The 20,993-nt window shown below is 39.4% G+C and overlaps 2 protein-coding genes across 4 annotated transcripts in view; both read right to left on the bottom strand.

Moving 5' to 3' along the window:
• Positions 1 to 197: 197 nt before the first annotated feature.
• grem2a (gremlin 2, DAN family BMP antagonist a) lies at positions 198 to 11,232 on the bottom strand. Its single transcript, XM_084736131.1, has 2 exons — positions 9,656 to 11,232; positions 198 to 1,174 (listed from the first exon to the last, which is right to left on the bottom strand). Exon 2 carries the CDS (start codon positions 1,171 to 1,173, stop codon positions 595 to 597), a length of 579 nt encoding a protein of 192 aa, XP_084592257.1. The 5' UTR covers position 1,174; positions 9,656 to 11,232; the 3' UTR covers positions 198 to 594.
• A 143-nt stretch (positions 11,233 to 11,375) lies between these two features.
• The window catches only part of rgs7a (regulator of G protein signaling 7a), a 69,504-nt gene continuing 59,886 nt past the window's right edge, over positions 11,376 to 20,993 (bottom strand). For 2 of the 3 annotated variants that reach the window (XM_084736128.1, XM_084736129.1), the window contains exons 7-18: positions 20,826 to 20,890; positions 20,386 to 20,462; positions 19,363 to 19,444; positions 18,316 to 18,390; positions 18,074 to 18,172; positions 17,366 to 17,427; positions 16,759 to 16,869; positions 16,502 to 16,627; positions 14,258 to 14,444; positions 13,949 to 14,038; positions 12,976 to 13,012; positions 11,376 to 11,810 (exon numbers count right to left, since the gene is read on the bottom strand). In XM_084736128.1, the coding sequence (XP_084592254.1) occupies positions 12,992 to 13,012; positions 13,949 to 14,038; positions 14,258 to 14,444; positions 16,502 to 16,627; positions 16,759 to 16,869; positions 17,366 to 17,427; positions 18,074 to 18,172; positions 18,316 to 18,390; positions 19,363 to 19,444; positions 20,386 to 20,462; positions 20,826 to 20,890 (995 nt within the window). In that variant the 3' untranslated portion in view covers positions 11,376 to 11,810; positions 12,976 to 12,991. Of the gene's footprint in view, positions 11,816 to 12,975; positions 13,013 to 13,948; positions 14,039 to 14,257; positions 14,445 to 16,501; positions 16,628 to 16,758; positions 16,870 to 17,365; positions 17,428 to 18,073; positions 18,173 to 18,315; positions 18,391 to 19,362; positions 19,445 to 20,385; positions 20,463 to 20,825; positions 20,891 to 20,993 lie in introns of all 3 variants that reach the window. The other variant, XM_084736130.1, reaches the window with a different exon arrangement.

Genomic DNA, 20,993 nt, shown 5'->3' with positions numbered 1-20,993 from the left:
TGACAGGATGACAGATATAATGTTTGTAAAACACCATCAACATCTCCTACATGTAAAAAGATGGCTGGCCAGCTGTTAATTTGCTGTAGATCCACCTGCAGAAAACATGTCATATTACAGAAACTTTTTAAAGGGGTCACACTTTTTCAACAGTTTTATTTAAGACACTGAATTAACAGCAGCGTAATGTGAAATTCTGAGACACTTTAACTCCTTTCTCACAAAGGAAGCTAGGGACAAATAGCCAGGTAGATATGAACTGTTTGGAATAACAGCGAGGAAAAACGTCTTTAATATTGAACACTGGCTGCTTCATCATTAGTGTCTCTGGCACAGCCACTTGAATCGGTCTCTTTTCAACAGCATCAGCTTGCCAACATGGCTGCTAGTCTCTCATTAAATCAATGTTGAGCCTTTGTTTAATATCAGTTCCATGTTTCATGTTGTTTTATTGTGGGACAAGTCATTATTTGTACAACATGATGCAGAATAGTTCAACTTGAAGCCAGTCCTTGTTTGGCAAAGATTGTCCATTTCTGCCTTTGGCAATGTTCATATGATGCCATTTCATTTTGAGATCTTTTAAGTCCATCTTCACAGTTTTCCATGACCACCTACCTCTACAGACATGCATCGACACTGTTTGACTCTCTGCACCTTGCGGTGTCTGAAAGGGGGCTGTAGGTCTGGGCAGTCCAGCTGCACTGTGAGCTGTGTGATGCGGTGTGGCCTGCAGAAGGAGCAGGACTGGAATGGCTCCTGGGCCTTGTTGTGGCTTTTCCTTCCAGAGCCTGAGGCTTGGCCTCGATTCTGGCCTTGACCCGAGCTGGGGCCCATATGGCGAGGAATGTAGAAGGAGTTACACTGGCCATAGCAAAAACGGTTGACCACAGTGCGGCTGCGGCAGCCCTCCTCGCTGATTGTCTGACGGAGGGGTTGGGTCTTGCACCAGTCTCTGCGGAGGTAGCGGCGCTCTGTGACCACCAAGGCTTCCCGGCTGGAGGATAGCACCTCTGGTTTCTGCTGCAGTAGCCGGTGGTGACGCTCTGAGGACAGGTTCCCTTTGGTCTTGTGTGGGGATGGGATGGATCCCTGGGGTCGGGGCTTTTTGGTCTCCGCAGTGATGCAGAGCACCCCAGCCAGGATGACTGGGATCGTTATTCTCCACAGCATTCTGCAAAGAGACGCATTACAGTGCGTTACATTTCTACACAGATGTGGTTTCTGAAGAATAAAACATCTGTTGTCTCATGAACACAATCTTAAGATCCTCAAAGTTTCATTTTAGAGTGTTATATAAAGGAAATACACTTGAAACTTTAAAGACAAAATATGCAACATCTTCCCAAGATGCTTAACAACCTAAAAGGTCAGTATTTGACATCCTGGGAATGAGACACAACGATCAGCTATCTTTCTGGGTTGTTTATGAATGGCTTGGACAAACCCTACTGTTTCTACCTGTAAAAAATATTAATACTGGAGCTGGTATAATACTGATTCAGGCAGTATGTGATGAGGCATGACAGTCATATATTTGTGAACATTATATTAATATTGCCAATCATGTTTGCAGTTGTGTGAATGTGCATTCGTGTTGAACCACCTTCACAGTCTCCAGCCTTCCAGGCATCATTGAGGAAATGAATCCATCACCAGGGCCTCCATTTGTCAGCATCTCTGTGTCATTACTTCTATTTGCTTTCCTCTCGGCTACGCAACTCTTCTGAAAATAAACAAAGTCCTGCCATCAAAGGATACACTTAAACACCCATAACGAGAAGGGGAAGTTGATTTTATTGGTCCCGTCGCCGGGTAAAATATTTAGGGCTTTGCTTACTTTAGTCATGAACTATGCCGCAGATATGTAAACAGGCATTAGAGAGGCCCATCTGCATGTTATTAGGGGAAGAGTTGGGGAACTCTACAGTACCCTTTGGGAGTCCACTCTTCTACTCTTTGGTGATATACTATGGAGCAAAGTGAACTGAGAATGACCCACAGTGTCCATAATAACCCTTCTGTATCATGCTAGCATCAGAAAGTTACTATGATCAAGAGGAATAATTTCTCTGCTCCTCAGGATGGAGTATCCGTCCGTGTGCATGCTGTCAGCATTTGCGCCAGCACATTTTTGACCATCACTCAAGCATCTTTTCAGCAGATGTTGCTCTTGACAAGCGTTGCATGACATCAAGTCAGAAATTCTGACAGAGAACCAAACTGCCTCAAGGCCATTGGCTGCTCCTATTCACAGACTCTTCTTTGCTGTGCAAATTTTTATGTTCCCTTTCTTCCTTTCCTGGACCTGCAACTCACTCTGACATGGAACAAATTACTTTATCATAATCCACTCTGTTTTTTGCCTCCTTTTTTTTTCTGCCCTTGACCCCAAGGTCATGGCAACTGTGTCCGAGCTGCACGAGCGCTCAAGTCTGTATATCACTATCCCGGCAGCACTTGCCGTAAGCTAGACAGCAGCTGTTTGTCCATCGAGTGAAGATGTCGTATGAATTCTAACCAAGACTTTTTTGATGTGGCATCAGGAGAGATGGTGGAGCTGGACGCAGAAGACACTTTCTTCTGCAATTTTTTTTTTGTTTTCTTTCACAATAAGGATTGCTCGCTTGCCCAGGGATAGTAAAATGTCATGTCACAAAATCTGGCAACTGACTGGGCAAGTGGCAAAAAAACAGAGTTAAACCATTAAACTATTTTGTTATTAATTAATTGTTAAAGTAATTTCCCAAGTGTTTTGAAACTTTATTAGCCTTTCTAAAGTTTTCTTTTATTATCCTTTCAAACTGAATATCTTTGGATTTTTGACTGACAAAATGAGACATTTTAAAGACATCACCTTAGACCTTGGACTTTTAAAAACTAGGATTCTTCACCGATATTTTATAGATGTTGCAGCCTTAGATTAAACATGGCAGTTCACTTTAATCCTTGTTGCTATTTGAAATCCAGTAATAAACAAAACATACTGTACAGGGGCAAGTCAAAATCTTTTAGAAGTTTTATTGGTTTAGGTTAATGCAACTTAAAATTTATTTACTTTCAGAACACCTCAGAACTCATAAATACAAGTTCTTTGAACTTGAAGTCTTTTGAGTTTCCAATCAGCATACTAGCAGACTTCCCAGCATGCATAGTTTGAGAGTTAAAACTCTCCTGAGACCCATCATCATCATTACAAAATTCCTTCAACTCTTTTCAAATTGGGTCAACTACACAATTGGGTCGACACTAACTTTTTTAAGTTAAAATAAAGTGTTTGTTTTTACCGTGAAGAGATCAACCATGGAGAAAGTATTTCAGATTTTTGTGAACACACATGCATTTTGAAATCAATTTTCATTTTCAATTTTTATTTATTTATTTATATTCTTTCCAAATATAACTCCTCAAATCTGGATGGAAACTGCATCTGCTTCTTCTGTAGACACATTTTAGCATCCACATGCACAAGCCAGCACACACGCCCACACACACCCATCGTAAGGTTAGAATAACTAAACCAAAGACTCCCGCTGGGTCCTTCCACCACCTACTGCATCAGGGAGTCATGACCCTGCTCCATCTTCCCGTGATCTACCTTCCATGTATGACACCATCTCATTTGTCTTTAGCTGCTCTGTCTCATTCCTGCTGACTGTGTATTTAAATGTATGAACGCCTGGTCAGAGGAACAGACCCTGCATCTGTGTGCAGCCTCTTGTTCTCTGTTTCCACCGTTCTCCAGCTCTCCGTTGCTCAAAGAGGCACCCTTTGACTCCATTGAGCTACAGTCTGCAAAGCCCCAGGGACAAGTGAGGGATGACCTGACTGACTGTGTACATAGGGCGTGACAGATGGTCTATACAGTCAGCAGCCGTGCTCCCTCTCCACTCCCAAACTCAGCCTAAGTATGATAGTGCCGGCCCTGCAAAGCTATCCTCATCAATCTCTGCTGCAGGACAAATTGCGGTCTTGGGGAAGGATTCAGGGGCTTTGGAGGGAGCGCTGGGGTGGATAGGGGATCGGTTAGTGGTTTGAGAGAGGAGATAGAAGGAAAGGGGCTTGAGACAGATGACCTACACTTTTACAAATAAAGATGCTAATTAAAACCATAAAGGGTTCCATAAAAGAACCTTTTCTGGTTCCTGGTAGAAACTTTTATGAAGGTTCCACTTGGAACTCTTAGAGAGTTCTACCTAGAGGCCAATATACAGGGTTATACCTAGAATCTGTAAAGGGGTTTCACCAAGAATCACCTATAAGAAGTTCTACCTCTATCATGGCATGGGTCCACACAGAACCCTCTCTTGGGGTTCCATCCAGAAACTCTCCACTGTCTAAGGGTCCAAACAAGAACCCACCCAAGGGGTTCCACCAATAACAGCTTTATATTCCAAGGGTTTTATCAAGGACACACTCAGGCGACTCGACTGAAAACCTTTATATTCCAATAGTTTTATCAAGAACACATCTAGTGGGTACTACCAAGAATCATTTTATATTATGATATAAAAGCCCTTGATGGAAGAGGTTTACAGAGAACCTTTTTATGGTGTAATGTTCCATAGAGCCCTCTCTGGGGGTTCTGTCCAGAGCTTTACCACCATCTAAGGGTACTAACTAGAATCCACCCACCCAGGGTTACATCTAGAACCATCTGTGAAGGATTTTGCCTACAACCCGCTATGAGAGGTTCTACAGAGAACCCTTCCATGGTGCAATGGTTCCACCCATAACCTTCTCTGTGGGTCCTAGTCAGAACCTTCCCAGAGCGTTTTACCAATAACGTTTTATATTCCAAGGGTTTTATCAACAACATATTCAGGACTTTATACAGTGGACCTTTTTGTATTCCCATGGTTTTATCTAGGGCCTACACAGTAGGTTCTCTGGAGAACCCTTTTATATTCCAAAGGTTTAATGGAGAAACCACCTTGGGAGAACACTTATATTATGGTACAAGGAGGCCTTGACAAAATAATCTCAACAACCCTTGAAGAATTCTTTCCTCCAAAAGGTTTATTTGGATGAAAATGGTTCTTAGTAGAACCCTTAGTCTCACAAGAACCCTTGATGAACCCTTTCTTCAAAAAAGGGTTCCTCAGAAGCAAACCATTCTGTGTAGAACATCAGCCCTTCAGGAAGAACCCTTCTGGAACCCTTATTCCTGTGATTGTACTGGGAACCAAAGCCAACAGCACTTCATGCACAGTATGCCCCCCTCCCCGTCCATATCTGTCTGTCACTCTGTCTGTCTGTCTCTCCCTGTCGCTCTATCTGTCTGTCTCTCCTAGACGCATGGCACTAATCATCACAGAGTCCCGGAGACGGAAGGAAGGAGACTGTGGTTTCGTGTGTTAATGCTGAGACAGAACTGAACCGGACCCTCTCTGTCTGCTAAACACTAATATTGTCCACAAACACAGCTTTATGTTTTACAAGAACCGCAAATACTTGGGGGACATGCTTCACTGAACTGTGGCAGACCTTGGTTCCAAAATTCAGACCTCTAATGAAATTACAAATACCAGAGAGACTGCTGAGCAAGACACAAGCCTTTTTGAAAACAACTATTATCATCAGTGGGAACTTGTTATGTTTTGTTTTTCAGAGCAGCATTATAATACCATGGTAATGTTTTCTGTCTGGATAACAATGGGTCTTGTTTTTTTTATTTTTTTCTAATCTCAAAATGAAATGAAAAACATAATTAGCCATGGAAATCCTGTCTCGCTGCTAAATATTTTAATATTTCTGATATTGAGTTGTGAAATAATTGAAAAGAAGAAGCAAGGATCCTTTCAAGGAGGCTTTCAAATTTGTACACACAGATGTGCCTCCACTAAACCATGTGAAACATCTTCCCAGCGTGTCTTCAAAGGCAGGTTAAAACAAACAAAACCTGATGCCTCAATTATTGGTGCGTCAGAAAGTCTCACACACAGACTGGTAAGTGCAGTTAATTACAGTAGAACTGCATTTAATTCACCGTGCAGCTCAAACCTCAATCACACATGCACACACACACACATACATGACCACACACACACACACACACACACACACACACACACACACAGAGACTGAAACACACATACACAGGATATAAAGAGAGAGGGAAAGAGAGGTAAATGAAATGTTTTCACTTGGAGCCTATTACACAAAGAGGAACCATGTCATTATCTGCATTTGCGGATTCTATTTTCCCAAACTACGCCGGGCTGTTGGCTCATTAACAGTTGGGTGAGGGGGGCAGGAGGGAGGTGGGGGGGGGGGGGGGGGGGGGAGTCCTTTTGGGGGCTTTTCTGTGTAAATGCATCTAATGCCAACATTGCCAGGAGGCTGCTTTAGGCACTTTGGGCAGCCATTTGTCACCACAATCCATCTTGATAATGACTAGCAGCCCATATATAATGCTTTCCAAGCTAAGTGCTGGCAAGAATGTAAGTCAACTTCTTCGCCTCAATGACATTAAGTGCTTTAGTGGAGGATGAGGGGCAATTAGAGATGCTATGATAGTGCGGCGTTTCTCATTTCACATCATGGTGGTGCTACTTAGCTGCAGTGATTAACACCACCTTCCATTTGCACTTACAGTTTGTTTAATCCCTTAACATGCAGATTTCCCCTTACTTGAAAGTCGCTAGAATGGCCTTAGTTCATACTGTCTGACAGTATTACATTTATATTTTGTAGCAGCTTGTTGCAGATCTTTATCGAAGCTATATCATTTTTACAAGTGAACTACCCGAGCCCAAGACACCTGACTCGTGTTTTTTAATGCTTTACCGTTCCATCAAATAGAAATATTCTTCAGCACTATCTTAAATATATTTGGTGTCTTTTGAAACTTTACAATGACCACTAAAAATGATTGTGAAATTCTGGTATCAATATACTGGCCAATAATTGCATTGATTTAGTTTTGTTGTTTAAACTTACCCAAACTGCAAGAGCGTCACAACGTTCACCACATGTAAAAAGAGGGATTCTGACAATGTCTGGTATAGACACATGAGGGTACTTTGACAAAACAATCTGCATTATGTTCTGTCAAAAAAGTTTTCATACCTCATATTGGACAACATATACACAGATACCAAATAGGCTCATATAACTGTATTAGGTCAATATTAGCCCATAATTTCAGCAGACTGATATATATGTCAACTCTAGTTTGCAATGAATGGTGCACCAGCTTCACTGTAAATATAAACTACTTGCTTTACTATAAAAAAAAATAGTGTCTAGACTGTCTTAAAAGTTGACTGAATCTGAAAAGACATGTTGAAGTAGTTTTGTAATTATTCAAAACAAATGAACTTTTCTAGCTACTAATTCAGTTGTACTAGAGAAAGTGTGGTCAGTGAGCTTAAGATATTATGTTGAAACAACAACTCATTACAAACCAATTTGATTTCTTTTTACATTTTTTTGTTTTAAGTTTCGAACCAAGAAAAAGAAAAGGTCCCACCTCTCAAAAAATACATGCTGGGAGGTCTGCTGATATGCTGATCACGTTTCTGTAGAAACTTAATTTGATGAGTTGATTGAATTCTATACAGAACATTTATTCAACTCATTGAGTCAAAAGACTTCAAGTTAGAAGAACCCATACTTATACGTTTTGAAAAGTGTCCTAGAAATAAATACTAGAAATGTTAAATTTAATTAGTTTGAACAAATCAAATGTGTATGCTTATGTTAAATTAATGAGAAAAGTAGTTGATTTCAGCAAATCAGTGTATGTTTTGTTTTTTGTTTTTTTACAATGTGGCCTCTGTGTGTCAAGGTGTTTAAAAATGGATTTTTAAGCCATAATTTCCTCTCAAGCATGGTGAATGTTCTTTTGGTTTAAAAAAAAAAAGTTTAACAGAAAAATTTGCCACAACTGGCCAAAATGCAGCATTACTCTGCCATTTTAATCCTCTTTTCTCAGTGTTTTCTTAGTACCTGTTCATGTGTTAACTTCACGTGTTAAGAATGTTGTTGAGGCTTCCATCAAACACCAGTTTTACTATCTTTAAAGGCTTACAATGAAGTGTTTTCTGTTGCTAAAGAAACTGTAATGTGTCCATGTGCTAAATCCTCTTTGACATCAGAGCGGACTGTACAAGGTGGTGCGGTCACCAGAGCTGTAAGAAGGATCAGAAGGCAAACTCCCTAACATTTACTGCACGCACACTGCAGGAACTCACACACACACACACACACATGTTCACACACCAACATGGATACACGTCAATATACACATGACTACACACCAATGCATCAATGATACAAAAGTGAACAGACTCATACATAAGGACATACACTGTAAAAAAAAGAAAGAAAAAAAAAAGAAAAACTACTTGTTTTAACTTGAAAAAGTCAGTGCTCAGACTGCCTTAAAATTTTAAGTGGACTGAATTTGAAAATACAATTTGAGGAAGTTTTGTAATAATTCTAAAGGAATGCTTTCACATAAGTGACCATCACTTATTTTTAAAGTATATTAGCGACACACAGCACATTTTCATTGTATCAGTTATCTTAAAACTATAGACTGTTTCCTCTCAAATAATACATGATAGGAAGATCATTTTTCTTTAGAAACTAAATTAAATGAGTTGATTGAACTCTGTACAGTACATTCATTCAACTCATCATTTCAAGTCAAAAGACTTAAAGGTAGAAGAACTCATGTTTATCATTTCTGAAGTTTTATGAGAATAAATCTTTCAAATTTTAAGTTGAATTAACTTGAATAAGTGAAGCTTGTATATGTATTTTTAGTTAATGAGAAAGGATTAGTTGACTCCACCAAATCCCTGTATGATTTTTATAGTGTACACCTGCACGCATGAGCAGAGAGGACAAGAATAGAGATTATTTTGTACACACAGAATACAGGTTCACCACGTACATTAACACCATTATCTGTCATTCTGTCTTTTTCATATTCATTGGAAAAACTCAACTGACTCTTAATCTCACTGAGATGCACTGTACAAAATACTGTCATCACTCACTAATTCTCTCACTCACAGCACTAATTCCCTGGAACCTCCAGCCACTAATTATAGTAATTTAGTTGACACTTTTATCCTGAACACCTTACAGTACCTTGAAGGCGTATTTTTTACTATGGGTGGCCCCAGTGGGAATCAAACCCTCCCTGCTGGCAGAAATACTCAATAGCTGTACAACTACCGCTGGTCGAATTACATGGTTCTGCGCTTAGTCATTCAGAGACTCACTGAGTCACTCCGTCTCACTATCACAGTCGGTCTTACTGCCCACTTTTTCAAAGCATTCACGTGGGATTTGTCGAGCCAGCACTCTCTTATCTACACTTTTTTCAGTAAATCCAATAGGTACATCACATATAATCACTTACCCTCTAATCATATATGCTGCAAATAATGTCCATCTACAAGCAATCTGTCATTGTATTGTAAAATGAAAATTATGCTGATGAGGTGGGGTAATTTATATGGCCACGTGTATCATGTTGCATCAAGAGCTCTCTTGAATGAAATGGAATTCATTTGGAATTATTGTATATTATTCATTATGGTAGATGACATGTTAAAAAATACTTTAAAGTAAAGCTGGTCAAAGGACTCGTAAATCAAGTATTACTGCAGTGAAGCATAAAGTTTGGTTTATATACCTCTCACCACAATGCACAGCGGGACAGTAATGAGTCGAGGATGCAATCAAGGGAAGTTGTCCACCTTCAGTGGTCCTTGCGTCCGCTTCCAGGTTTTGGTTTCCATGGCAACATAATCTGTAGTATCCTCAGGCTTGTCCTTGCTCCTCTTTTCTTCCCTCCGCTGAAGATTCAAAGTCTCGGACAGAGTCAGTTTTCCATCTTCCTGGACAAGTTGTATCTCTGTCTTCCTTTCTCTCTCAGTCTAACTTTCTCTTCTTAGTCTTTTTGTTTTCAGGTTTCAGAGAGAAGCTCCAGGTTGCACAGTAAGCCCATATCTTAGTGCTGCAGAGACTGTCTGTAGTCTGTCTTTGAGAATGTTTGACTCACTGTAAAGCCTGCCTTAGTTTGAATCCCCACCACCACCCCCGTCCCTCCTCAAGACTGGGAGGGTTTATCCTATTGGCCCTGGTCATTGTGTGAATCAAACCAAGCTTCACTTCTTTCGTTTTTAAGGCTGTCCCTGTCTGCCTACTGATATTTTTCTTTGATATCTTTTTTGTACTGCCCACTCACTCATGATATATCAAACCTCAAATCAAAATGACAGCTCTTCCTCTGTCTTCCTTTTCCCATCGTAAATTTTTTTCTCTGTGTGTTTGACATTTACATTTTCCAGAGGTGGATAACATTTTGCAACCATAGACAATAAAGGACAAAAACTGTGAAGAAACAATGTCCTCCAGCAAAAAAAATCCCGAAATTTTGCTCTCTCATTGGTACTGTGACCACATCACATTACTACGTCTGATCTCCGCTCCATAAATCAACTCATGTACTGTATGCAGACACACTAACAGGACTCTTTGAATTCACATTCCTTGATACAACTGAGACAATAATGTTTGTCTGTTTTGTGGTTTTTTCTAAGCTGACCACTGGGCACAGAGACTGAAAACACTGACTGTCACTTCTGCCATCAAAGAGCTGAAACATCAACAGACCCTGCAAAACCTCAGACGGGTACAGTCTGAACAATAACCCCTTCAGCGGACGGAGCAGAGGATGATGACACTTTTGCATGACAGAAGTTCATTTGTCTGCAGTGTACCATGGTGCATGTTGTTGATCTGCGTTGAGGAGGAACTGCTTGTTGATGGGAGGCAGTTCCCTGCTGTAGGAAATAAGTTAGCACCATCTAGTGGTGGAAATGAAAACTGCATTGTTCAAGCACTGTTCTTGGATTCTTTTAACCCTGCTGAGTGGTCGCTACACTAAGTCTTCATTGTTAAAATAGCACTTTGTGTGTTGGAAAAGTAAAAAAAAAAAAATCCCACCCCAGGCTGTAGTAACAGATAGAGGGCCAACTTTAATAATACAAGTAAGTAAAAGTGTCTTTAAATATGGTATAAAAATAAATGCAGGAGAGAATAACAAAGAATTATGTTTTACATAAGACAGGAGACAGCATTTTTGTAATTCTGAATGTGACTTTACAAGTGCAATGAAAACCATATGTGCTAATTATTGTAGTGAAATAATATAATGCAAAGCAAAATAAATGCACAATAAATAATCATAATAATCATAATATATATATGTATATATATGTATTGTATATTCATTCTGCACAACACTTCCCATAGCGTGACAAAGTATCTGTGACCTCAGATCATGTAAAGCGATGACACTGGTTAGATTTATCAGTTTAAGTTGTCATTTTATATATTTTTTTTCTATGTGTTTTTTCTTTTTTTTCTCTCTGACATCATTTGTTTCAGCTGGAAGTGAGAGAGGGGGCTCCGATCCAGCAGTTTACAATGGAAAGAACCGGAGCACCGGATTTGACATTTTTCATCTCGCCAGTCTGTCACTTGTGTCCAACACACAACAAGTCCAGCAGTGCCTCCTTTCTGAGAATACTGGAAATATATCAGGTACTGTAAGAGAGGAGAGAGAAGAAGGAACGTCCTCTCCATGGACATGCAACATCCGGTGGACAACAGACGAACAGACGGCCCGGCTCATCGCCCGGCTGAGCCAAGAGCGGATGGACAGACAATGATGACGAAGAGATGAGATGGTCCCCCCTCTCCATGTCCAAGAGAGAGAGATGGCATTGATTTTAGCATGATGGCACACGACTGGTCAGCCTCTTGGATGCTAGTGTTTTCCACTGCGCTGGGAGAAGAGACAGGAAGACAGAATAGGTGGAAAAGAGAATGAGGTAATTAAGTAAGTGGGAATGAGAAAGACATTCATTTTCTGGTTTAATAACAGTATGAGCAGCCATTCACCGTATTCCGTGGCCATTTTCCTCTGACGTCACAAATGTTGTATTGTTGTGAACCAGTTTGCAAATCATAAACACTGGGAATCTGACCGATTGTTAGAATTTCACTGCTTCCTGATTGATCAGCAAAAGACTATGGATAATGATAATCTGGAGAGACAGTCACTGTAGAACCAAAGTTGAGAAAACTCAAAATTTCAAGGGAACTTTCAATTTCATCTCTTTTACAAACTAACAATATTTTGTTGAGATAATTTACTTTTCTTCTTTAGATATTTTTAAGTTTTAGAAAAACAAAAAAGTGTATTTCTACAATTGCTGCGTAAACTTTTGAAGTGAAAGGGATTAATGTGCTGCTTATCATACTTATAACGCCTGTAATACATAAGAATACAACACAGAAATTTGTGTTCCAGTGTACATAATGTGACATAACTCTACTAATTTAACCAGAACATTTCTGAGGTTGGGTGAGGAGACAGCAAGACAGTCAACACTGACGTTAACCTAAGTTGCAACCTTGATGACATTCAGCGTGCTTTACTTCCAGGCTTAGTGTTAAATAAATGTGTTTGAGATGTGTGTCAATATTTCATAATAAATTTAAGCCTTTCCCGTCATATTGTGTAACCCTACCAAATGGTAATGTTAGCCAGGAATTGGTTGAATGCTAATGTTATTATGTTGTTTTAACTTGACATATGGTACAATGTCCCTCCAGATTTCCACTATCCATTAACTTTCTACATTTTCTACATTTATGCGACTTGCACCATACAATACAGCAGTACAATATTCAACCTTAAGAAAATGGCCACAGTGTGAATATGGCGTCACAGTGGTGGAATTGCACATTAAATATTGCAGGCACTACGCAAACTTAAGGACTGAGCTGAATGTAAATGTAATGTTATTTATAATATATATAAAATCCAAAAATATCTAAGAGAGTAGGCACAAACACAATATAGATAAGTAATAATACAGTAACACAATACAACAACCAAATAACCATGTACAGTATGTATCATTTTGTAATGGACATTACCTGGAAGCAAGGGCCTTCAGAACAAGTTCTTACTTTTCTGTGGGGATGAAAACAGGAATATTAGGGGCTGTGTATGAATTATAAACATGTGGTGAATTTAGAATAGAGAAAGACTTCTACCACATTCATGTTATATTTCATCAAAAAACCTGAGCTATAATACCAAAATCATCTGGCAGGATGACGAGCAGAGAAAGTGTGGGCGGCGTGAGACAAAGCAGGCTTTAAGCACATAAACATGTGTATAATTCAGAATTTTTCATCATGTTATGACAGCCTCTGTGTCTCTGCTATTCATAATGGTTTCTACAAGCCTGACAGCAGTCCTGATCAGCTACTCCATCATCCACACCTGAAGCAGACTCCATTAATACGTTGTATTCACTCTCTCTGCACCTCATTGGGGTTGCTGATATGCGGGAGCCATTTTGTTTTCATATGTTCTTTGGTTTGACCTGTACCATATACACTGTATTCAGGAATTTCAGATAAGAGTATGTTTTTTCTAGGAGACATATATTTGAACATGCATCGTACTATATTTTTGTTAATAACACAAATGACTGCATTTCATTTAAAGGAGTGCCAAAACCATTGGGATGTTCTTGTTGTTCTAAATCTACCAGGATTTTCTGCCCCTAAGAGGTAAAAAATATCTGGATTTATTTGGTGAGCAGAATTATCTAAACCCTGCCCCTTTATCAGAATATATGTCACTACAGGTGAGTGCAAGAGCTAAACTAAATTTCCACACTTGTTTTGTATGTGACGGGATTACTGGGAACGGGCTTAAAGTGTGATTTAACAGACTTTGAGGAAGTGTGACTGTGGGTGCTAAGAAGGCAGGTTTCAGCATCACTGAGACTGAAGAGTTGGTGCAACAAACGTGGTAAGCATCTACATGTACTTCTCTGCATCTCATCTGATTTTGAAACTAATATCTTAATCAATACTTTGTCATGTTGTTTTTTACCTTCTTCTTGGCCTGTAATAACTCCTGGTAGGCACTGGAACGGATGAATCGGCTGTATGAATCACTCTTCATCAACTTGTAGATGTGTTCCTGTTGTTGAAGCACATAATGCGAAGATAAATGGATTAAAAAGAAATTATAAAATGCAATATTATATTTACCACCAAAACAAAGCTGTGATTCATAAATTGCCAGGAGTGATGATATTGCAGCTACACTATGCAGTTTCAGATCACAGTGAAAAATTGTACATGAACCGCTACAGAATTCAGTCATGGATGTGATTTTATGTGTTCGTATCATCTGCACCTGTGCATCCTCAAAGGCATAACGTCCGGGATCTTTGACATTCTGGGTGGTTTTGTCGTAGCTCTTGGAGTCAACATTGATGGCGCTGGGCGCTCCGGGGGCCAGAAACTCCTGCCAGATCTCCTGAACCCGAGTTGGAACTTCTCTGATGGGGCGCTTCTTTAGTTCCTGTACCGCTAGCCAGAACCTACAGACCAAAGAGTAGAGTGCAGTGCAGTCTACAGTTTTGTGTGAAATATAGCAGAAATGATATATATCTAATGTGCAGTTAATGAAAAAATGTAAGCACAGTGCAGGAAAGGTAGTAGCACACATAAAGTAACTAGTTACTAAAGCTGTCAGACAAATGAGGGGGAGTAAAAAGCACAGTATTTCCCACAGATGTAGTGGAGTAATTTAGTTTAGATTTGCACAAATAGGAAATACTCAAGAAAAGCACAAGTATCTTGAATTTGTACTCACATGCAGAATTTAAATGTACAATCCATGACTGGTAAATCATTTTTAAAGTCAGAGAAGTGCTGAAATTACTTTTTTCTTCAAAACACTGTGTATTTCAGCCCAGCTCAGGGTTTCTCTGGCAGATTTTTGAAGGATATTTTGCACTGGGGTTTAAAATGAAAGACGATAACCTCTGCGGCTAATAAAGTTGTTTAAGAATATAACCCCCAATAATAATTCAGTAACTCATTTTAATAGCACCCCTTTCCATTTTACACATATTACATCAAGGAATGTGATCCATCATCTTGTCATCACCACAGAGGAGAAAAACTACATGGTGAGAATTATGTAGCAATAAGTACAACAAAAAAAGTTATACCTTCCTTTTATATTAGATTTGAAATAGTGGACAGTTAAAGCACTATGAGTTTAATTTTAAAAAGTCCTCCAATAGCAACACTCTTTATCTGTTCAGTGAGATATTATCGATCACGTCTCTTATCATCAGAAAACTGCTGTTCAGTTTGTCCAGTATAACATATGGGTATATTGTGGGAGTCCTGCAGTGACTGTATGAATATACTTTATGTTTCTGTGAGTGTGAGTCAGCAAAGTGTGAGTTAAATCCTCCACAGTCTCTCACATGTGCAGTGTGTGTGTGTGTGTGTGTGTGTGTGTGTGTGTATGTGTGTGTGCTTGTATTAATCACGTTGTGGCTGAAATTATCTGTTCACACAGTCACATTGTGGGGGAACCCATGTGGGAACAAAAAGGAAAAAAAAGCTGGTCCCATGAAAATTAACCATTTATTTTCGGCTTAAGACTCAGTTTGTGGTTGAGGGTACAATTTACAGAGGTTTAGGCAGCTGTGAGGGTTGGGATTAGGCATGTAGCAGTTACGGTTAAAGGCACAGTCCGTGATCCAAATCAAAACACAGAACTATATCCTGCTATCTTATCTGCTATACTGTTTGGCAGGTAGTAGTACATAGTAATTTCTATAAGTACGTTTCTTGTCATTGCTTGGGTTTTTTTGTTAGTATTTCCTGTTTTATTTTGTAGTTGTCTTCCCTCTTGTTTCTGGCTTTACTTCCTGTCTTTGTTTTCCCGCCCTTTTGATTTCTGATTGTTTTCACCTGTCCATCATCAGCCTCCCCGTGTATTTAGTCCTGTGTCTGTTCCCTCCTTATTCATTTGTTTATCACCAGTTTGTGGTCAACCTCTGTATTTTTACTTACTTTGTATATTATTACTACAGCTGCATTTCCACTACCTGAACTTTCAACAGGTACTAGGAACATTTGGAGGAACTCTAGGGTCTAAATTAAGTTCTGAGGACATTATTTTATCCCCAAAAAAAGTCTCTGCTTGGGAGTAGTACTTTGTAGCACTGAACATTTCTGATTTGATTTCAGCCATCATTTTTAAAAAATGTATAGCTGCAAGCTGTCACTTTTTCATACATCAGTGGACTAATTTGCCTAATTTTTGTAAGTATTTATATTGCAGAGTGAACGTAGACAGAGCTTTTTAGTTTCTTGAAAAGTAGCTCCTGGGGTGAAAAGTTCCTGTTACTTTAGGTGTAAATGTGGCTTATATTGAAGTTATAGATTGATGATGATATAATTTATTTATTTATTTATTTATTTTTTTTGTGTGTGTGGGGGGGGGGGTGTAAGTGAATGCATGTGAATATACATCATATTTATGTAGTCTCATACCATCATATGTAAGGTTAGGTTAAACTTCTAAGAAATGAATTAAAGGCAGTACCATTCTTTTGTGAATTTCATCATGTACCTGAGATTCTCTGAGCTGAATTCAGACTCCAGAAACTTGAGGAACTGCTCTCTTCCCACAGGGTCTTTGAGAACCTCATCGATGCCAAAAGCCCACCTCTTTACCCTCTGCTGGCCAGGCTCCTTACTGGAGGAGGACACACGGAAATGCAACATATCTCTGAAGTAAGTGTGCAACAAAATACTCTAAACCATAAAAATATGACAATGGTCAATACATCCATCAAAATATCTATGTTGCTCTTCTCATGTATCCACCTGGCTTCAAGCTCCCAGAGTGTGGTGTCATCTGAGATCCAGGGGTTGGATGGATCTGGAGGCGTGAGGAAGGGGTCGTATTCAACGTACTGCTCTGTGTAGCCCAGCAAACTAGAGAGCAGAACAGAGCATAGGAATTACAATCTATTCAATTTAATCTATTACTGCTGGAAATATGACACATATTATAATCTAGTCATCACATCCGGTTTTAAGCTCTATACTTTTCTGTGAGTGATTATGAATGAGTTGTTTTGTAAGCTGTAACTGGTCAAAGGGGAAGTGAAATCCTCTTGAGAGCAAATACTTCAAAATGAAATAATGGTAGACCCTGATGAGAGGGACTGACCCTGTGTTTGGACAGAAAGAAAGGGAACCCTTTACTGAATGCACCTATTTTCAGTGGAGGAAATGACAAATCGACACTTTGTGTGTCACCCAGTATCTGGTTTCGTCAGTGCTGACGCTTACTGAAGGCATTGTCTGAGCCCAATCACTCCTCAAGGTCATTGGAGCTCTTAATTCCACACACCGCGTTAGGCCGTTTAAAGGCTCAATAAACAGATCGATGACTAAACTGAATAAAGGCACAAAGAACATTGCTCACCTCTCCGCCACTTTGGACATTTTCAGTCGATGCCTGTCTAATTGCAATTGCCAAAAGGTGATCTGAAACCATAGCAGGGAACAATTAGCATACATCAGTCTCACAGAATTCACAAGAAAGTGTTGGTCTGCAAGAATATCTGCATACCAAATACATGATAGAATTTATTATTTGAATTTTTATATGTACTTTTGAGTATTAACTTGCATGCTGCAGCTGATGGGCTATTTTCCCATGTAGTGTGGTGAACCTCACCCCATCTTTACTTTTGTTGTGACTAAGCCTTAGGAGGATACCCCTTTACTACTCCATCATGGTACTAATTTATCACCTTTTACCAGTTAACCTGTGAAATGTTCCAAACAGGTGATCTTTGAACATTCCACAACATTTGCAGTCTTTTGTTGCTCCTCCTCCTCCTCCTCCTTTTTTGAAATGTGTTTCAGGCATAAAATTCAGAGTGAGTGTATATTTACAAAAACGTTATCGGTTTGAACATTAAATATCTGGTCTTTGTACAGTTTAATTGAATACAAGTTGAAAAGTAAATGCAAATAACTGCATTCTGTTTTTATTTACAGATTACACAGCATCCCACCTTTATTGGGGTTTGTAAATACATATAATTTTATTCAAATTAATTGTATTTGAGTGGTAGTATTGACTTCAGATGTTTAGGACCTTAGCTTTAATAGTAGCAGATCTAACCTGTTCCTGCAGTTCTTCTTCTGTGGGCTGCTTGGCCTCTGGGGCAGGGGTGTGAGTTGGGCTGTGGGTGCGGATATCATTCTGCAGCCCATACACAGACTGAGACACCAAAAAATAAACAACATAAAAATAAAAATAGTAATAGACAAGCACAGTGAGGAACAACAAGCCTGTCTATTTATGTGTGTGTTAACCAGGCCTGACATTAAAAGAACGGTGTGTCAGTGGGACGCAAACTGTACCTTTCTGGTTTTGTGGGGGTTTTTCATTCTGGAGGACTTCTTTATGTCGACTTCCGTTGTGTTCACACATCCAGGCTGTCAGAAGAGAGACGAGGAAATCAGAAAATCATGAGTTAAGTCAGCTTAAATTAAAATTTTACGACTTTAGCTGTTTACGCCTTGCCCTCTAGGACAGATGTGCAATTTCGCCACCATTATATGAGTTTCAGTTAATCAAATCCAATATGTGTAACTGGGGTGTGAAGTGATTTTGAGCAGTCTCCAGGACAATGTGTCAGGTGCTGCTTAATTAAACATGGAATGTGCCAATTCTAGCAAAACAAGTAAACCAGCGGGAAATCAGGGTCTTAGTGTGCAAATTCTGGCTGATTGAACAAGTGGTCTAATCTAGGTCTCTTCCAGAAGAACAAAGCTAAGTAGCTTGACGGCGTCACTGTGAAATTTGAATTAATATTGATTATGTTGCTCCAAGGACGCATAAATTGAACTTATTTTCCAATTAAGCATGGAGCAGTGGCTTTCAGAGAAATACAGCAGAGGAGACCTTATAACCTCAGGGGGAAACTAAATGCTAATGCTAAGCAAGTGTTTATGAACAAGGTAAAGAGCAGCGGTGAAGCTGATGTGTTGTGACAGTTATTGATGTGGCATTTCATTTGCGTTGCAGAGGAATACACAACAAGGGATTTAAATTGTGTTCATCTGTTTTCACCACTCACACATCACAGGAATCAGGAATATATGGCTCATATATGACATATGACATATCAAGGGCAACATTTTCAGCATTACTTTCTTGTCACAGAGCTTGATGCATCCTGGCTGCCAGTGAAATGGAACAGACTGAAATCATCCAGAGAGCGTAAATGATTTACCATATCTACAGTGTGTAATTATTCTTCGGAATCTGTGTGTGTGGTCAGCGTGAAATTATTTTTTCAATTTTTCAACTTTTGCAGTGACAATTAAGATGCCGTTGATAATGTCAGCAATGATATCGATAACGGCAAAGGTGATAATGAAGACAACATCAGTAATTTCACTCACCACTGGTCTGTGCACGTCCCAGAATGCTCTTTCCTGACTGTCGAGAATTTTCCTCTCAATTTTGTCTCTTTTCTTGTCCACTCTGAGGGGGGAAAAAGGAGTTCAGAGCTGTATCTTATTCCAACACATGTATGATCCATTGACTCCATCACATGTTTAAGGTGCAGTTCATCTGTGAAGTTCTGTGCTGGCAATAATAATAATAATGATAATAGGGAGGTTGAAGTAAACCACTATGTTTAATTAGGGGTGGGCAGTATACCAGTTTCATCACTTTCACCAATGGCATGTTCTGCCACAACACAGATTTTGCAATACCTTTATTACCATGATATATTACATGAACTTTAATATAAGTTGTTTTAAGAGTAAGTGACAATCTACCTATTCTGTCATATAGGTGTGTGGATGTGATGCAAGCTCAGCTGGTTTTGTTGTTCCACTTACGCCCCCTCTGCTATGTGATCTGCGCCGGTGTGTGTGTCTATTGCTGCCGTATGTAAATATACTGATGGACATGACTAAGACATTGACTATTGTATTCATACTTTAGGTTTTCTGCCAAATAAATGCTGTTGAGATGTCTAATCCAGTCCATGTATAACTCTGAGAATGAATCACATTACATTTACTAATTAACCTACATTATTGGGCACTCTGCTCCTCTAAAAACACATGTAGGCTTGTTCCTCATTTTCATTCCTATTTGGAGCCAATAAACACATCTGTTTTTTAATAATCTTTTCTTTCATAAGAGATATTCTCTTACACGGAGCAATTGAGTGAAAAGAGGTAGAATCATATTTACTGCATTAAGTGCAGTATGGCTAATTTTAATTGTAATATCATGATATAATACCATCACTCAAAAAAGAAACAAAAAAAACCCAATAACAACAAAAAGAAACTGTGATATACATTTGAGGTCATATTGCCCACCCCTAAGTTGAATCATGTCATAATGAGGGTGTAAGAGGACTCACTCATGAGCTCAATGCGTGTGTGGTTCTTATAGAAACCTACTTCGCTTGTGCTTCTGCTTGCATAAAAATGAACTCCCATTTCCTGGCGAAAGCTCTCTGTAGCCTTGCTAAGCTCTCCTGCAAGTGAAATAAAGAACAAAAAAATGGTTTTAAAAAAAAGACTTTTAAGGGATCTGTGCTGAATATATTTACTGCATATGGTGTGTACAGTGCATGGCTGGATGCCATCTTTAATGATCCCGGCTCACGTACAAAAGAAAACAACCAAAGTATAACTAACCCGGTGATTCATTTAATAGCTTTGGTGAAAGGAAAGTTACAAATGGTCTAGTGACACACACACGCACACACACACACACACGAACAAATGTTCTCAGTTTCAGTAGGAACAAAAAGGCAAAAGATAAAGCCTGCCAAAACAGCAGCAGAACAGATATATAAAGAGGGGGGTGCTGACACTAAAAGACCTCTTTCACTTACCGCTTCATAGTCTGCAAGCTCCAGACGCGCTTTATTTTGCATTGTTCTTTTGCAGAGGTAAACAGCTGAGAGAGAGCGAGAGAGAGCGAGAGAGAGAGAGAGAGAGAGAGAGAGAGCACAGAGAGATTGGTAATAGAGGGGGAACAGGATCTCAGCTTGGTTTTAACA

Source organism: Lutjanus erythropterus, chromosome 14 (genome assembly GCF_056507025.1).
Source record: "Lutjanus erythropterus isolate fLutEry1 chromosome 14, fLutEry1.hap2, whole genome shotgun sequence".
NCBI classification, from domain to species: domain Eukaryota; kingdom Metazoa; phylum Chordata; class Actinopteri; order Lutjaniformes; family Lutjanidae; genus Lutjanus; species Lutjanus erythropterus.
This window is presented reverse-complemented; position numbering and strand designations above follow the sequence as displayed.